This window comes from Pimephales promelas, chromosome 14 (genome assembly GCF_988280905.1).
Source record: "Pimephales promelas chromosome 14, fPimPro1.hap1.1, whole genome shotgun sequence".
Taxonomy (NCBI): domain Eukaryota; kingdom Metazoa; phylum Chordata; class Actinopteri; order Cypriniformes; family Leuciscidae; genus Pimephales; species Pimephales promelas.
In genome coordinates this window covers 13,155,067-13,173,220 of record NC_142782.1, presented here as the reverse complement: position 1 = coordinate 13,173,220, position 18,154 = coordinate 13,155,067, and the positions used below count along the sequence as shown (strand labels likewise).

At 36.8% G+C, this 18,154-nt stretch overlaps 2 protein-coding genes across 6 annotated transcripts in view; both read left to right on the top strand.

Moving 5' to 3' along the window:
* magixb (MAGI family member, X-linked b) overlaps nucleotides 1-10,078 on the top strand; it is a 117,218-nt gene extending 107,140 nt beyond the window's left edge. For 4 of the 5 annotated variants that reach the window (XM_039672159.2, XM_039672157.2, XM_039672160.2 and 1 more), the window contains one exon: nucleotides 5,771-10,078. In XM_039672159.2, coding sequence (XP_039528093.2) covers nucleotides 5,771-6,786 — 1,016 coding nt within the window. In that variant the 3' untranslated portion in view covers nucleotides 6,787-10,078. The remainder of the gene's footprint in view (nucleotides 1-5,770) is intronic. The other variant, XM_089119441.1, reaches the window with a different exon arrangement.
* A 1,233-nt stretch (nucleotides 10,079-11,311) lies between these two features.
* Nucleotides 11,312-18,154, top strand: part of iqsec2b (IQ motif and Sec7 domain ArfGEF 2b) — a 91,977-nt gene continuing 85,134 nt past the window's right edge. Inside the window, 1 exon segment of the mRNA XM_039671744.2 lies at nucleotides 11,312-13,036. Within this exon segment, the coding sequence (XP_039527678.2) occupies nucleotides 12,591-13,036 (446 nt within the window). The 5' untranslated portion in view covers nucleotides 11,312-12,590.

Sequence of the window (18,154 nt, the reverse complement as noted above, 5' to 3'; positions counted from 1 at the left end):
ACAGAAGTTGAGTGTCTTTGTCAGTCTTTCTCTGCTTTTCCTTCGCCTTATCTCTCAGCAGCTGTTGGTGATGAGTGGCATGCCGCCGGATTTCTTTCAGGTGCGCATAATGATACGCCACACTAGACGTTTTGACCTTTTCCCCAATTTCTGGGTCCAGGCCATCCAGAAAAAAAGTTTTTAAATAGTCTTCATAAGCACTCATGTCTTGTTGAGGTGGTAGACCCTCAGCTGGTGGACCTGGTTCAGTGAGACCGCTGCATCGGTCGAATACTGCTTTCAGTCTTTGAAAATAATCCTCAGTGTTCTCGTCATCATTCTGCTTACACGCTCTGATCTTGTAGATGTTGACATATCTAGGAAAAACTGTTGCAAATGCGGTTTTCAATTCATTGATTTTGTTCACATACTCAGCGTTTCCCTTGTCCCCCCAATTTGGGTTCACCGAGCGTGCGTCGGTGGGCCAACGCCCAGTCATTTTTGACCATATGACGGGACCATGTTTAAGTTTCAAAAGTCTTACTAGTTCATCGATGGTCGGTCTGAATTCTTTGCAGAATGCTTCAATCTCATCACCCAGCTGTTTTCCTCCTACATCCAGGTCAGACAGATGACTGAAGGCTGCTTCTTTGATGTCTGCCTCTGTCCATGGTCTGTGGATCAGGATTGGAACCTTATGGCCCGTAACTTTGATTTTTTTTGCTCTGAGCATCATTTCTTCACACTCATCGTTCTGTTCGTCCTCTGTCAATGAGTTCCAGTCATCCTCCGCCTTCAGTTTCAGGAATCGACTTCCTGTATCCTCTCTTGTCAATGATCTGGTTACTGATCTGTTTTGAGGGTTTTGAAGTCCTCCACCTCGACCTTTCTTTAGTGGTTGGCCGTGCTGCAGTCCTCTCTTGGGTGATGATTTAGATTTTTGAGGTGAAGCAGTGTAGTGTGGAGGAGTCGGATTAGAGGGTAGAATATTCAATGGTGTCAGGTCTGGGTGGACATGGAGTGGTTTGTCGTCTTCTTTTTCATCACCCTCAGGATCTCGTCCTCCAGCCGCTCCTAGCTGTTCTTGTTGTTGTTGTATGCTGGGCTGCGGTCGGTGGGGGAAGCGGGGAGCCGGACAGTGGTCATCCTCAGCCAGGCGGGTCTTTGTGCATCTCATTTCCTCAGAAGAAAAAGAAACAGAATTTAGGAAAGTTTTCTTGACTTCTTCAGCCTTTTTATCTTTACTATCTGTGTCTTCTATCGGTTTTGGTGCTGCACTCTTCTGTTTTCTTTGTCTGATAATTGCCTCCTTTAACCATAACTCTATGATCTGACCATCAAGATTATAATTGTTTTTATCTTTTCTTTTTGGGTTTGTTTTTTCCCAATTTTCCTTAGTCTTTTGCAGATGGTTTACACTCAAACCTCCATTAAAACCATATTTCTCAATTATTCGTGGTACACTTTGATGCCACCACGTTCCATTTTTCTTAGTCATATAATTATAATTTGGTTTCGAGAAATCCGCTGTCTTTAAAGAATCTTTACTATTAGAACTTCCCATTTTTTCCAGCACTAAAATAGCTTTTTTCAGAAATATCTTACTGAAAAGTTTTCCCGTGTCACAGTCCGTCACTGTTGGTCTTTCCTTGAGACTTTCCAATAATCGTCACTACTGGGCTTTTAACATGAGATACCCACACCTCTTTGACCCTTTAGGGAAATGTGCACGTCTCCCTGGGTCTTTTGGAATAACTTTTTAGTGCCAAAAAAAATGTTTGTTTCTCACCGTGCTTTTTGCAGTGTGATTTTACTCAGAGTCGCGTCCACCTAGGCCTCCCGTGGTTTCACAATTCTCCCGTCCCTCAAAGTTGGGGGTTTGGAGCCAGAGAGGCTTCTCTGGGTTGATCAGACAATTGATCCCTCCACGGAGGTCGTCAGTGTTGCGATCCCCTTCCTTTTTCGCCAAACTGGTATGGAAATTAATTTACCTGAATCTTAAACAACAATTAAAGAACAAATTAAGATCTCGAAAGTCATAAGCATGAGTATTTATTTCTCATAAGAAAGGCAGTTCACACACAGACAGAGTCTGACATGAGAAGCGCAAAGGTCCTCTCATGTCACACAGTTTATATACCCTAAAACAGTACACCTCCCCCTATTATCTCCACACAACAGCTTGCTCAAGTTCCTCACACAGTTCTCGGAATTCATTGGCCCTTTGTTCATACCCACTTATGACCCATTGACAATCTGACACCCCTTATTCTTATTTACTCACAGTAACAACACATACGTCATTTCTTAAAGACAACTTCTTCCTGAATAACATGTTTCTGCTACATGTGCAAGCAAGCTTATCTTTTTTTGAGAAAAACAAACTGTTTCGCATCCTCTTTTCTGTTCACGTCCCACTTGCATAGGAGGTTATGCATCTTGCAGTTTTCTTTGACACACTCTACCTTTGAATGAATTCACATCTATATAAAATAAGAACACATCTATGTTTAAAGAACGTATCTATTCGAGATCACATCTATGTTATATATATATATATATATATATATATATATATATATATATATATACAGTTGTGCCCATAATTAATCATACCCCTGGTAAATATGATTGAAAATGGCTTTAAAAAAAATAAATCTGCATCGTTTATCTTTTTGATCTTTCATTAAAAAAAAAATTGGCAAAAATCGAACCTTCCTGTGAAGTAAAAGATTTGAAAATGGGGGGGAAATCACATTATAAAATAAATGTTTTTCTCCAAAACACGTTGGCCACAATTATTCATACCCCTAGAATTTTTATGAATAAAATATCTATGAAGTATATATTCCCATTAATATTTACCCTTTTTTAGCATACCAGGGTGACTAGGAACATGAAATTGTCCAGTCATGACTTCTTGTTTCACAGGAGTTTAAATATGAGGAAGCACAAAGGCCAAATTCCCTGAATCATCCATCACAATGAATAAAACCAAAGAACATGGTTCTGATGTGCATCAAAAGATTGTTGAGCTTCACAAAATAGAAAGTGGATGTATGGTGATTTTCGACTTGATAAGCAGATAAGTTCCGTTGTAAGAGCCAGTTTCTTTCAACTTAGACTGCTTACCAAACTAAAGCCATTTTTATCATCTACAGATTTTGAGAGGGTTATACATGCTTTTATTACAACTCGTCTGGACTACTGCAATGCCTTATATGTGGGCATTAACCAGACCTCCCTCTCTAGATTACAAGGTTCAAAACGCTGCTGCTCGAGTCCTAACCGGAACACGGAAAAGAGATCATATTACGCCTGTCCTTGCCTCCCTTCATTGGCTACCAGTTTGTTTTAGAATACAATTTAAGATTTTGTTGTTTGTTTTTAAATCTCTTAATGGTCAAGCCCCAGTTTATATCTCTGAACTACTGAAGATTCACGCTCCTTCGAGGTCATTAAGGTCTGCTGACCAGCTAATCTTATCGGTCCCTAGAACGCGCCTCAAAAATAGGGGTGATCGAGCTTTTTCAGTTGTGGCCCCAAGGTTGTGGAATGATCTGCCTCTGCACGTCAGATTAGCCCCTAGCCTACACACTTTTAAATCACGACTTAAGATACACTTTTATTCATTGGCATTTACTCCTGCGTGAGAGTTGTACCTTGTATAGTTTTATAGTTTATTGATTGTTTTAATTGCTTGCTTGTTGTTGTTGTTTATCTGTTAATGTACAGCACTTTGGTCAGCCTTGGTTGTTTTTAAATGTGCTTTATAAATAAAGTTGGTATGGTATGGTATGGTATGGTAAGAAAAATAGCTAAAGAATTGAAAATTCCCATTTTGACCATCAGGGCTATAATTAAGAAGTTATAATCAACTAAAGATGTTACGATTCTGCCAGGAAGAGGATGTGTGTCTATATTTTCTTAATGGACGGTGAGGATGAGAGTTTGAGTGGCCAAAGACTCTTCAATGATCATAGATGGAGAATTGCAGAGATTAGTTCAGTCTTGGGGGTCAGAAAGCCTATTTAAAAAAAATCAAACAACCCATATACTACATCCCAACATGTTGTTTGGGAGGTTTTTAAGAAAAATGCTCCTAAAACAAACTCCAGCACATTCAGTGGTCAGACACGACTGGATCTTCAAACGGCACAGGGTTCTGTGGTCAGATGAGAAAAAAAGAGCTTTTTGGCAGCAAACACACTAGATGGGTTTGGTGCACACAAGGATAAAAAGTACCCCATGTGTACAATTTAATATACCATTGGATCTTTAATGTTGGGGTCCTATTTTTCTGCTGGAGGTCCTGGACTTCTTATTCAGATACATGGCATTGTGGATTCTATCAAATATCAACAGTTAAAAAAAACTAAACCTGACGCCTTCTGCTAGAAATCATATAATGGGCCGTGGTTGGATCTTCCATCTGGACAACGATCCAAAACAAACATCAAAATCAACACAAAAATGTGTTACGGAGCACAAAATGAAGCTTCTGCCATGACTGTCCCGGTGTCTTGACCTGAACCATATAGAAAATGAGTGGTCTGAACTGAAGAGAAGAAGCACAAACATGGATCTGGGAATCTAAAGGATCTAGAGAGAGTCTGTATGGAGGAATCTCTTGTCAGGTGTTGTCCAAACTCATCAGGCATTATAGCGGAAGACTCAGAGCAGTTATCTTGGCAAAAGGAGATTGCAAAAAGGTATTTAATAAAAGGTGTGAATAATTGTGGCCAACACATTTTGGAGAAAAACATTTATTTTATAATGTGATTTCCCCCACATTTTTAATTCTTTTACTTAAACGAAAGGTTAGGATTTTGCCAATTTTTTGAATGAAAGATCAAAAGGAAAAACAATGCGGATTTATTTTTACAGCCATTTTTTATCATATTTACCAGGGATTTTATATATATATATATATATAGTATATATATATATATATATATATATATATATATACAGTATATATATATATTATATTAGGGGTAGAAGAACTGTTGCCAAACATATTACATACTAGAAACATAATTCATTCATTTTGTTCTTATTTGTTTGTTTTGTTCTTATACATATAAAAAAAAATTATATTTATTTGCATTGATAATTCCGTCAGACTTTAACAGCCATGGAATCTTTCCATTGCATAAAAGTTTATTTATTTATTTTTTAAGTTGTTCTTCACACTAAAGGTGTGGTGAAAGATTCATCGCGTCCTTTGGAATCTCTATTATTTAAGAATAATGTGAACTTTGGCAATTATTTTGTTATTTGATTTTATTGTAATTATAAACATGGCTTAGGTTTTCTTATATATTATTTATTAGTAAAGTTATGTCATGCAATAATAAAGGTATTGCATATAAATAAGTAGATCATTATTAGCATATCAAACAGACTCTTTTGCATTTCAAAAAGCTTCTTAGCTTTTAGTTTTAATGAGTCAGCCGCATTTATAAAAGTGAAGCACGCGGCACATTCAGAATGACCTCAAAGTCCTCGCTGAAGAGGGTGACAAAAGACCCGCGCGAAACACTTGAAGTGTTCCGGAACATTCGTTGTGATTGGTTTTCATGTCTAAACCATAATTCACTCTCCATTTGACTTGAACAAGAGTTACTGAAAGATTTCCCCACACAAATATCTTGTCTGCAACAGAAGCACTGAACTCTTTTCAACAATGTTTGTTGCATTAATGTAATAATGTTACATAATCGAGTGAGTAAATGCTTACAATGTTCATTTTTCCTCTTTTCTCTCCGCCATTACGTCTCACTCTCAGACCCTGAAGACGTCACAGCCGTCTCCTCCTCACCCCAGGCCCTGCAGTCGGGTTTGGCTGCAGTAACCCGACGCCGTGCTCAACAGGATGCCAAATCCAGCGTTCAAAAACCAGGGAAGACCAACCAAGGGGGGAGAGTAGAAAGGGAAGGTGACGGAGGAGACCGCCAAAGCCCTGACAGTCTCGAGGGTGGGGGGCGAAGGTCGAGAGACAAACGGTCGCAGAGCTTGCCTAGAAACACACTTAGAGGGTATAGTGAAGAGGGAAGTGTTGAAAGAAATGGGAGAAAGAAGGAAAAAGGTAACGAGAGAAAGAAAGACAGGTCAGGACGGAGCAAGAGCGAAGAGAGGGCGAGACGGGTGGAGAGAACGAGTGAAGGGGATGAGAGCAAGAACAAACAAACCATCAATAACCAGAGACTTCCTGAGCCTAAACTGCAGTGGGAGGAAGACGAGGAGGACGATGAGTTGGAGAGAGAGAGAGAAAGGCTGAAAGAGAGAGAATGGGAGGAGGAGAGGAAATCAGAGAGCGACAGGGAATGGGAAAGAGAAAAGAAGAGAATGGCGAATAAGGAAGCGCTTGAGTGGGAGCTGAACAAAAAAACTGAACAAGGCGAATTGAACGGAGAGCAAGAAATTAGTTTTCATAAGCGCCTGCGTTGTTTGGGCGTCCGTGTGCTACCTTCAGACATTCAGCCCCGCACACTTCGACCCTTATCTGGCCTCTCATCGGAAGGGCCGGCAGGGGACGCTGAGTTCAATCGGACCCCGTTCGCTTTCCTCGCGTCTGGGCCGTCCGACTACGCAGAGTCCGAGTCAGGAGCCAGTGTGTCTGAGTGTAGCATGTCTGCGGCCAGTATCTCTGGTCTCTCTGTGTATCTGAGTAAGTCAAAAACCACACAAAGGGCCTCGGGCCCCCCACTTCCTGGCCCCTGGCTAAAACCCAGCTCAAAGAGAATCATTAGAGAGGCTGAGAGGATACGAATGCTAGGGAAAGGTAGAAGAACTGAAACATGATTTATGATCTTCTTTACTGTTGCTCATATTTATGTTCAAAGTCGCGATCAAACGGAATAGTCTTTTTTTCTTCCGTATTGTGACGTACATCTGAGTGAAACAGATTGAAAACAAATGAAGGCCCGAGGCCGAGACTTGGCTCTCCAATTTTTGATTGGATGGAGGCAAATCTGAATGCAAGCTTGCAGTCGATTATAAGAAAGCAGAAAGGTTTACGTAAACTAAATGATTGAGGAAATCCATACACTGTAAAAAAATATTGATGGTTTAACTTAAAAAAGTAAGTAACCTGGTTGCCTTAAAATTTTAAGTTGATTGAACTGGAAAAGGTGAGTTCATACAATGAAGGAGATTAATTTAACCATCAGAAACTCAAAATGATATGTTATCTGAACTAAATAAATTATTTAAGTTGATTTGACAAAAGAAAAAATGTTGTGATTACTACACTGTAAAAAAAAAATATTGTTGGTTTAACTTAAAAAAGTAAGTAACCTGGGTTGCCTTAACATTTTAAGTTGATTGAACTGGAAAAAGTGAGTTAATACAATGAAGTAGATTAATTTAACCATCAGAAACTCAAAATAATAAGTTATCTCAACTAAATAAATTATTATAAAGTTGATTTGACAAAAGAAAATATGTTGTGATAACAAATCTTGAAAATATTTTTTTTACAGTGTACGTTACATGAGGGAAGTCTATGGTTTCACCGAAAGAGCGATTTAGGACATTTTAATAAAACAAAATGACGAGGTGTACAAATTTTTTAAATAATAAACATGCATGGATGAATGGTTCGCAATAATTTTGTAGAGCTGTTCTGTTCCTTTTCTAAGTAATAGAAAATCTAAATTTACATTTAATGATTTTATCCAAGGTGACTTGAATACGGAAAATAACAAGTAATTTGTGCCATGCAGCAATATTTATCGTACACAATAGCAAGTTGCCAAGTTTAAAAGATAAGGACGTTTTTAAGCATATTAGTAACCCCCTAGCAACCATTTACAACAACCATCATGGTGACGATGGCAAATGCCACTTACAGGAAATTATTATTTTCATTATTATATTTTTGTTTTTTTGAACACTCCCACACCAGTTTGCTCTCTCAAGCCTTTCTCTCTTCCTCTTTTCCACTTTGTCCTTCATAAGGAATGTCTGCCTTGATCAACACAACATCTTTTACTTTTCGGCCAGACTGTTACAGTATGTTGACTTCGTATACAACAAGAGGATCATGCTTAGGGCCAAATAATCTTCTTATCTTTAATGATAGCTTGAGTCCAGTTCTTACCTTTTGCACAGCTGTTTTCCCTCTTCTGTACCACTGTGTGAACTCTCTATAATCTTAAACAATGCTCCATATAAACCATGGAACGATGATACACTGTATGCGCACATTTCATTACCTTCAAAGCAAATATTGATTGACTACCTTTCAAAAGTTTAGGGTCAGTATGTTTTTGTTTTTTTAATAATACTTTTAAATTGACAGTAAAGACTTTAAAAGATACAAAAGATGTCTTTTTGAAGTAAATGCTTTCTATTCATCAAAGAATACGGGGGAAAAATATGTTGGTTTCCTCAAAAATATTAACCAGCTCAACTGTTTTAAACATTGATAATAATAAGAAATGTTTCTTGAGCAGCAAATCGGCATAGTAGAATAATTTCTGAAGGATCATCCGACTTTACTGAAAATTCAGCTTAGCCATTTCTGGAATAAATTACATTTTATAATATATTAAAATATTTTAAATTGTAATAATTTCTCTGTACTTTTGATCATAGGAGACTTTAACTTTAAAAACGTATCCCAAACTTTTGAACAGTAGTAGCCTGAGATTTCATGTTCGAAACATTAACTTAGAACAATTTGTTCAAAAAAAGCATTATTCAGATCTCTGCTTATATGACTGTATAAATTAGTGTTCTTGTGAATGGTGTGTAAACATGTAAGCTTACACAAGAGGCCATATATTTGTCGTATTCCCAAGAGTTTCCCCTGAAACATGTTTAGTTTTTCACGCATTTATACATAAATTATTATTATTATTGTATTCATCTTGTGCCCTCTGGGTCTCTGACATCTCAGGAAGCATATATATAAATATATAAACTTTTTTTTTTTTTTTATGAATCCCTTATAGACCCTCAAAATTGCCCTTATTGCCTTTGTAACAAAAGACTCGTCTGCTGACCTCGGAAATCTCAATTGAGTTCAAAAGAAATGTTGATTAATATATTTTTAAAAGGTTTTCATTTCTGAGATTTTAGTTTATGCCATTTACCAGAACAATGCTTGACACATTTCCTGCATCTATCAAAGTATGATTCACACTATACAAAGATGAACTCTCAGTCCAACTTCCATAAAGAGAATATAGAGTATATATGAAAATCATATGAAGTATCTATTTATTTTAAATATAAACAGTAATTGATAAAGGACAAAGAAATGCTTTATGAAACGGCCCTCTTTCTGCTCTCGGGCGTTTTGACCCCGTCAACCAAAAAGGCCTATTGTGCTGAACATTTGTATTGGAAATATACTGTAAGTTGGATGCAATACTGAGTGGTGCTGTGCCAAGCCTGCAAAACCTCTTTATTTTAATGTACCAAGGTCTTTCTCTTTATTTGTGAAAGCTTGCTAGTAAAAGTGCGAGAGAGGATGACTGTATTATGCTCTTGTGAACTGTAGATATACTAATGATATTTTAGCATTTAACCTAAGAACTGTGCCTACTACTTATTTCCTTGATTCATTTTTTGTGTCCTCAAACCCAAATGTCACCCAATATTGTTCATTGTGTGTGTCATACTGTCTAGCAGAACTTGTACGCACATTTAAACTATGCATAAGATGTTGCCATTTTAGATCATTGGGACAGCAGTGTGTTCTGTGCAGCCCAGCAGGTCTGGGATCAAGTCGAAGTCAGTCTGGTGTTGGTGGTCCATGCATCTTTAAACATATCATGATATTCAAAGTATGAGCCAATGCCACATAAGCTTTCACTAACGAGTCCTACGCCTCTATATTTATTACACGTTAAATTCGAAGGGTCCATTTTAGAGTCTCACATTGTCTTTATGTCCATACTAATGGCCATATGTACCGATTGTAAATAGATATAAATATAAATAAATATATATATACATATAATATTAATATATATACATATAATATTATGTTTCTATTATGATTATATTGTTATAATCTATTGTAATCCAAATGCAGATAACAAACTGTATAAGAGTTATAATAAACATTAATGTATTTACCTGAGATCAATTGTGGACTGGACTCTCTCTCTCTCTCTCTCTCTCTCTCTCTCTCTCTCTCTCTCTCTCTCTCTCTCTCTCTCTCTCTCTCTCTCTCTCTCTCTCTCTCTCTCTCTCTCTCTCTCTCTCTCTCTCTCTCTCTCTCTCTCTCTCTCTCTGTGTGTGTGTGTAGTGTTCCATGTGGATGTAATTTCTACCCTGAGCAGTAGATGACAGCAAAGTGTATTGAAAAACACTTCATAACTTGAAGATAAAAATAACTTGACTTTAGTATTTGAGATAACCAAAAATGTAATTATTTATTAATTTATCAGACACTTTATTATACACTTATTTTACAGCGTACTTGTTATATATGTTATATGTGCTTACTGTAGTAACAACGGTAAATTATGCATAATTACTGTACAGGCAAATAGCCCTATTGATGTTGTGAAAGCATGTTGTTAATTAATATTATTGACTACTTAAATGTATAATTATAAGGACACCTTAAAAATATAGTGTAACCAAAAATTGTTTAATTCTTTACTACAATATTGTCATGATTAATACAGTTATATTCATACTGTTCATAATAATACAGTTCTTAAGTGAAAAGTGTAATTAACTTACTAACATTTTGATGCACAATTTTTTACTTAAATTAAAGCCAACAAAAACTTAAATCTTCAATTTTATTGGTTTGATTTTTACAGCATATTTCCCCTGATAACATTTCTATCATTTCTAAATTTCAAATGAAATAAGGTTTTTTTTTTTTTTTTTTTTTATTCCTGTTGGAAGGTGGTAGCTGCTTGGATTTAGAACATGATTTAGCTGGGCTTGTAACAAGGTCATAGCATCCTGTGGTGACCATGGCTTTGGAAAATTGTCAACCAGCTAATGCATGACTAAACTATGTTCCAAAAAAAAGAAAAAGAAAAAGACAGCTAGCCCACCAGTTTGAATGAACTGGATATCCCAACTTGATTTTGTTACATTAAACAAAGTAATTCTCTTTCTTTAAATGTATTTATTGACAATAACTGTTGTAGCTAAATATTACATTTTTGATAGAGATGTTGTTAGCCTATGGTAATTTTTGTAAGACTATTCAAATTGTTACGTTACATACGTAGCCTAACATGTTTGTATGATTCAAGCTTCATTTGTTTAAATCTCTCTCGCTCTGTTCTACTGAAAAGATCTTGCGTGGGAAGACTGTGTGACGAGCGCAGGAAAGACTAGCTTTACGCTCTGCTTTTCAGTTGCTACTGGATCTGTCAGGTGAGAAGCGCGCTCACGAATCTGAGCATCCGCGAGCATCTTCAAAAGCATCAGCGCGCGTCAAGTGACCAAGCGTCGGTTACTTCGGGAAATACAGGAGGAACTTCAGCGCAGGTGGTCCTCGGTCACCTCGTTGATTTACGTCTTGGAAAAGTCTGTTTTATGAGAGAACATACAAATGCCGTCTTAAAAGACGTTGTTATTCACACTCGACCAACGTCGAGGTTAAAATAAACTAACAAGACGCGAAGAATGTACAAAGAAATCGGAGCGCTCGAGATGCACTGAAAGCTTCCCTTAAAATGGGTTGAAGAAAAGAAAACGAAGATAAAGAGAGGTGTAAGTAGGATTTTTTTTAAACATGTGGAACTGGAACCATAGGCTATATGTAAATTAGATTTTGAAATGCATTGACACTGTATTGAAGAAGAAGAGTAAGCTCGCTCAGCGCGTGCAATTGTTTCATAGACTTTTAATGTATTTATCTCAAATTCTTCTTCTGCTGCTTTGTATAAAAGCGGGTTACTGTCTTGAGATGTTGGACTTCACATTTATGATTCAGTTTTAGAATTTCACTGGTCTGTTAATGAAGAAAGCCGTTTCTTCACTTATATTTAGAGTATGTTTTCAATCTCAAGCTATACAGATCATAGTGGATTTCAGGGAATAAATTGGTATATTTTTGCTGCTGTTCCACTGTGCTACCTCAGCATGTGGGAGTTGTGTGTAGCACAACAAATCCCAAGATGACTGGATTTTGGAATGACTGGGTTTGTGGAAACAGTAGAAATGATCTACAGATTTCCTTTGACTGTAATATAAGCATTTATTTACATCACTTATGTCCATGAGTTCATGTCGTCACGTGGACTCAAATGGATCTTTTTTGTCTGGAACAACTAAGCCGATGCTCAGAACGGTCCATGCCATGCCCTTTTTTAGAATTTATCGTTATTTACTAACTTTTTGAAGTACAATCACAGCTGAACTCATTTGCTGAGAGCTGCAGTTACAGGCCATACCTTTTTTTTTCACAATTGAAGGATTCATGGATGAACATTAAGATGCAATCGCTGCAAATAACATTGGTGCTGTAAATGTCCTTTGCTGGTGTTTTTCATTTATTGATACTCGTTGCAACTTATAGGATAAAAGACAGATCTGTCAAGCTTCTACCTTCGGGCTTTTTTGTTTTATCTCCCCCCCACTGAACTTATCAGGTGGGGGGGAAGGGTAAGGCCCAAACAATGGAGTCCAACCCAGACAGCCCAAGCCGGGCTGTGGAGTACCTTCTGGAACTCAATAACATCATCGAGAACCAGGCCAAGCTGCTAGAAACTCAACGTAAACGCATTGAAGAGCTCGAGACGCAGCTAGACCAGGTCAACCAGGAGAACCAGGACCTGCGGCAGGACAGGAACCCAGGAACCGAGAACTCGCAGCAGATCCACAACTACAATCAGAGCTCAAAGCCCAGCCAGCCATCATCACTACCAAACCACAATTCCGGAGGCATCATTCAGAACAGCAGCAGTAATATACCCTCATCCACAGTGCCTGGTCCAGCTCGACGGACACACACGAGGCTGACCCGAGGCCTGTCATGTGGGTCAGCACCTGTTGAGAAAGAGAGAAGCCGACTGGAGCGCAATGACAGCTCTGGGACCAACAACACCTCGACTCTACGGAAACAGTAAGTGCCTCATTCTCTTGTGTTATAGACCTCATATTATAATGGGTTGATCTGGGCTATTGGGCTATTGTTCGGGCATTTGTGTTGCCATATGGTATTTGTGCTATTTTTGTGGTAGGATAAGTTAATTTAGTGTTGATATGAATTACAAAGTCTGGTCAACAAAAGTGTGTGTGCTTCTGTGCAAGAGATGAAAGTCTAAGACTCAATTAATTCAGAAATACATTGAGTTGAGACTCTTTAGGCCTGTTCACACAAAGAGCGATAACTATTACAATAACTACATTGGTGTCCACACCAGCGGACGATATATTCTGTTTGTGTTAGTTTTATGTCTGCCTCATTAAAAACTTAGGTTGTTTAAAGCAGGATGGATTCTTATTGGCTCTCAATGTTTTTATCATTCATCAGCAGGAAAAAAAAAGTTTCTGAAAGTGATTCCAACTATATCGTTTCCCTTAGACTTGAACATAATTTAACCTAGACTTTGATTTCTACAATTCTTTAGATCTGCAAGGAGAAGTATATTATATTATATTATATTATATTATATTATATTATATTATATTATATTATATTATATTATTCTTTCCTTTTTTCCACACATGCAGATATAGATATTATGATTGATAGTATGAGTGGTAGTACATCATATGCTGGCAGTGTACCATGTGACTTAGTGTGAGCAAAAACACATTGTTTACCACAGTAAGTAACTCATTTATTTACTACAGGGAAACATATTGATTTTCTATTAACTAAAAGAATAATATGAATAAAAATTATTATTATTATTATTATTATTATCAACAACATAATAATAATAATAATAATAATAAATATTATTATTCCATTATTATTAACAACAACAATATAATAATAATAATAATAATAATAATAATAAGTATTATTATTATTATTATTACTTCAGATTGAATATTGTTTGTTTTTTATTCATGTAAATTTATACTTTCTTTTGAACTATAGTGTGACCTAATGGATGAAAAAACAATGATAATAATAATATTTGTCCTATATCACAGGATTTATAAACTTAAAGGGTTAGTTCACCCAAAAATGAAAATTCTGTCAGTATTTACTCACCCTCATGTTGTTCCAACCCCGTAAGACCTTCGATCATCTTTGGAACACAAAAACAAAAATTAGGATATTTTTGATTACATCTGAGAGCTGGATCACTCCTGCTGCATACTAGTTCATAAGCTTCTTGAGGAATTGAAACTTGCCGGCCTGGAAAAGTTATTAAAGACATCGTTAAAGTGACTACAGTGGCTCAATCTTAAGTTTATCAAATGACGAAGATACTTTTTGTACGCAAAAAAAATAAATAAATAACGACTTTATTTCAACTCTTCATTTCCTTCCCTCTTGGCCTCGAGTTTAACAGCGTATGATCTGTTGTACGTCACACGCATCAGACACATGACCAACGTCGGCCAATAGTGAGCCTACGTGAAAGAAGGAAATTAATATATTATAAATATAATAAAGTCGTTATTTATGTTTGTTTTTGCACACAAAAAGTATTCTCCTCGCTTGATAAAGTTAAGATTGAGCCACAGTAGTCACTTGGACTATTTTAACAATGTCTTTAATAACTTTTTGAGGACGGCAAGTTTCAATTCCTCAAGAAGCCTATATGGACTAGTATGTACAGTAGCAGTGATCCAGCTCTCAGATTTCATCAAAAATATCTTAATTTGTGTTCCGAAGATGAACGAAGGTCTTACGGGGTTGAAACAACATGAGGGTGAGTAAATACTGACAAAATTTTCATTTTTGGGTGAACTTTAACCTGAAGCAGGAAAATATTTAGACTTGATCTTGAAGATTCAATGGCAGAGACGTGAACGTGTTGAGAACACATTTCTTCCGTTTTTTGCTTGGTTCTGGATTTATTTCTGTATATGGATGCAATCTGAAATATTGTAAAACACTTTATATATAAGTGAGGTCTACATTTTTGTGTGAAAGCATGTGCTCTGTGTATGTACAGGTATGTGTTTGACAAAAGCACAATCTGGGTTAACTTTGGGGTTGAAAGAATTTTGGGGTTCTCTGGAATTGAAATGAAACACCAAGTTCTCCCACTTCTGCTTATTTTGTGTGCTTATTCTGCTCAGATGTTATGCTTCAGTGTTTTTTCCATTTTGAAGTAAGCAAACACATGGAGTTTGTTGTTGGTGGGGGAAAGGTTAAGTATCCTGCAGATGTTTTTTTTTCTGCATCCTTGGGTGATCCAGGCATCAACAGAAGCAGCAGCTCCAGAGCTTCAATCTCAGCGTGTGTCTTCCTCTCTGCCTCATTGAGCTCAACCCTCTATACTCGGCTCATATAATTATGTTTGCTCGCTCATCGCCAGCAGCTGCACAACCCCTGTATTCTCTACTCAAGTATCTTGAGAGCTCTTAGATCTGTTCATCTTCTGGCTCGTTCACCCTCGCTTGTCTGAAATTATTGACTAGAACAATCCATCACTCTCCTTTCACAATGTTGAATCATCGAGTTCAGAACAAGCCAAAATAAAAACACTAAAATGAACCAGGCTGATGGGGAACACAGATTTAATGTTTGTCGTTAAGTGTTCAGTGTGAAGTTCAAGCTGAGATTTGGTCAGATGATTCTCATCCACTGCCGACCATATCTAATTGGAAGCTTTTCTACTGGGTTGAAGATGTCTTTGAATGTTAAAAAAGTGTTTTCCAGCAAGAATTTCTTATTGAACTGTCTGTATACATTTACATTTTTGGATACACGTCATTAGATGAAATACTCTGACATTTTGAAAAAAATGTCTGACAGTCTAACTTATTTATTGAAATTTTAAACAGTTTGTGTCAGTCAACCGGTTAAAAAACATTCACTAATTCATTTGAGTGATCTCTCAAAATCTTTCCCAGGTCCCTGTGTTGACTTTTACTCTTTTTTTTTTTCTTTTTTTTTATAGAGAGAAAAAACAAACCTGATAACACTGATGTTTATTACTGATGTTAAAGTTTTGTAGATTAAATCAAATTTTATGTTGCTTTTGGCTCCAACATGTAGTCCACCCCATATGACCATTACAAACTCATCATACTCTTGCAAATCGATTCATCTGAATCATTAAAAAATAACTTTTACAAAAGAAAAAAAAAAGTTAAAAATCAGACAATTTAGCTGAATGCAAATTTTTAATGGGCTTAGCACTTATTGTTCGGTCATTTTCCAAACACATATACACTTTCCACGGGTTAGTTTTTTATTGTTACTTTTTGAAAAAGGATTTGTTAGCAATCAGCAGTGGAGGATTCATTTGGTTGGTATTTCAGGCAAATGATATTCATTGACTGACTCTCTCTCTCTCTCTCTCTCTCTGCATCCTCCTCTTCTTTGCCTCCCTCCCATGGGGCCGTTAGTCATTAGTAAGGAACATATATTAGTTATTTATGTGGGTGTAAGACTGTGCTGATTGGCTGGGCAGTTTGTTCCAGTACTACAGAGATCATAGCGGAGGCAGCAAATGAAACGCTTCCATTTCTGTCTAGATTTATCCTCTAATTAGCTCCTTCACTATGATTTTAATTTGCTTGTGTGGTTTAGCACAATGACCTCAGATTTAGGACCTCACGGGCACTTTTAAACCTGATATAATATCTGTGCAGACTAAAGCTTTCCACAATTTTGGGATGCTACTTCACAACATTGTAAAATCAGTTAGAGATACAGTAAATGTGTTATGCGGCTTTTCAGCTAAAGTGCCATGAGAGCAATAAAAGGGTTGATTGGAACACTGTTATTTTGGTATTATTTACCATTAAAGTATTTATTATCAAATTATGTAAAATTTTTGTCTTTTTATCTTTACATTTTAATTTTAGTTCAATAATTATGTTATTCTAATTTTGAGGTTAATTTTTATCTCATAGCTTTATTTAAATTATTGAAAATAATAGTAGTTTTAGTTTTCGTAAACATTCTTAGGAAGCCTCTTTTAATTCTCTAGGAAATATTAAAGTGCCCATATTATGTTTTTTTGAATATTGCCTTTCATGCAGTTTAGCTGTGAATGTAAAATGCCTGCAATGTTTTAAAGATCAAAGTACACAACAAATGAAGCTATTGTCGCCTAAAAGGAAAAATCGATTCTGAACTGCTGAAACGAGTCATCAGCAACTCCAGACTCACTTCCCGTAACATTTCTAAGCAACAATGTAACAAATTTGCATAATACCTGCCTATATGGTCTGCCCACAAACAACGTCTACTTTGACCATCCCTCAAAACACTGTAGTTGTAGCTGAGACCTGGAAGAGTTTGGTTGGTGTTGTCGACATGATGCTGTTTTCAGCACTGCAAATCCACTTTGGATGCATTTCAAAAGAATAAGGTCTCTCACTGCAACTGATACAGAAACACCGAAACCATCGTTACTGTGTAGCAAGCGCTGAGGAAGCCTCCAGGGTGGAAATTCCAACGCATTCTCATCCTTTAGCGTCATATGTGATGCTATATGACAAAACGGCCAAATACTATGCGCATGGCACCCGTTATCGTAAATATTACTCGCGCTGTGATGGGTAGGTTTAGGTTTGGGGTAGGGAAGGGTAGTCTCATATTACGCTAAAGGATTTATGACGCCTTGGGTTCACGTGTTATATTAACGATAAGGGTGCCATATGCGTAGTATTTCACAGTTTTGTCATATAGTGTCACATATGACGCTAAAGGATGAGAACGGGCTGGAAATTTAGATATCGTAATGAGCGTTTAATTTCCTGCAGGCGCTTTATGCTCTGGACCAATCACAACAGACTGGGCTGTCTGACAAATCAGAGCGGAGTAGATTTGTGGAAGGGAGGGGTTTTGAGAGACTAAATCTTCAAACTAACCATTTTCAGATTCGTTTTTTTTTTTTTTTTTTTTTAAGATTTCATTTTCAGAAATCAAGTAATGTGTAGAGTATATTATGAGAAAATGTAAGTGTTTTTTGACCCTCGGTGAATGTAATCATTGTAGGAGACTTTCAGAACAAAATGTAACCATAGAATTATAGAGGCGCTTAGAAAGAAAGAAAGAAAGAAAGAAAGAAAGAAAGAAAGAAAGAAAGAAAGAAAG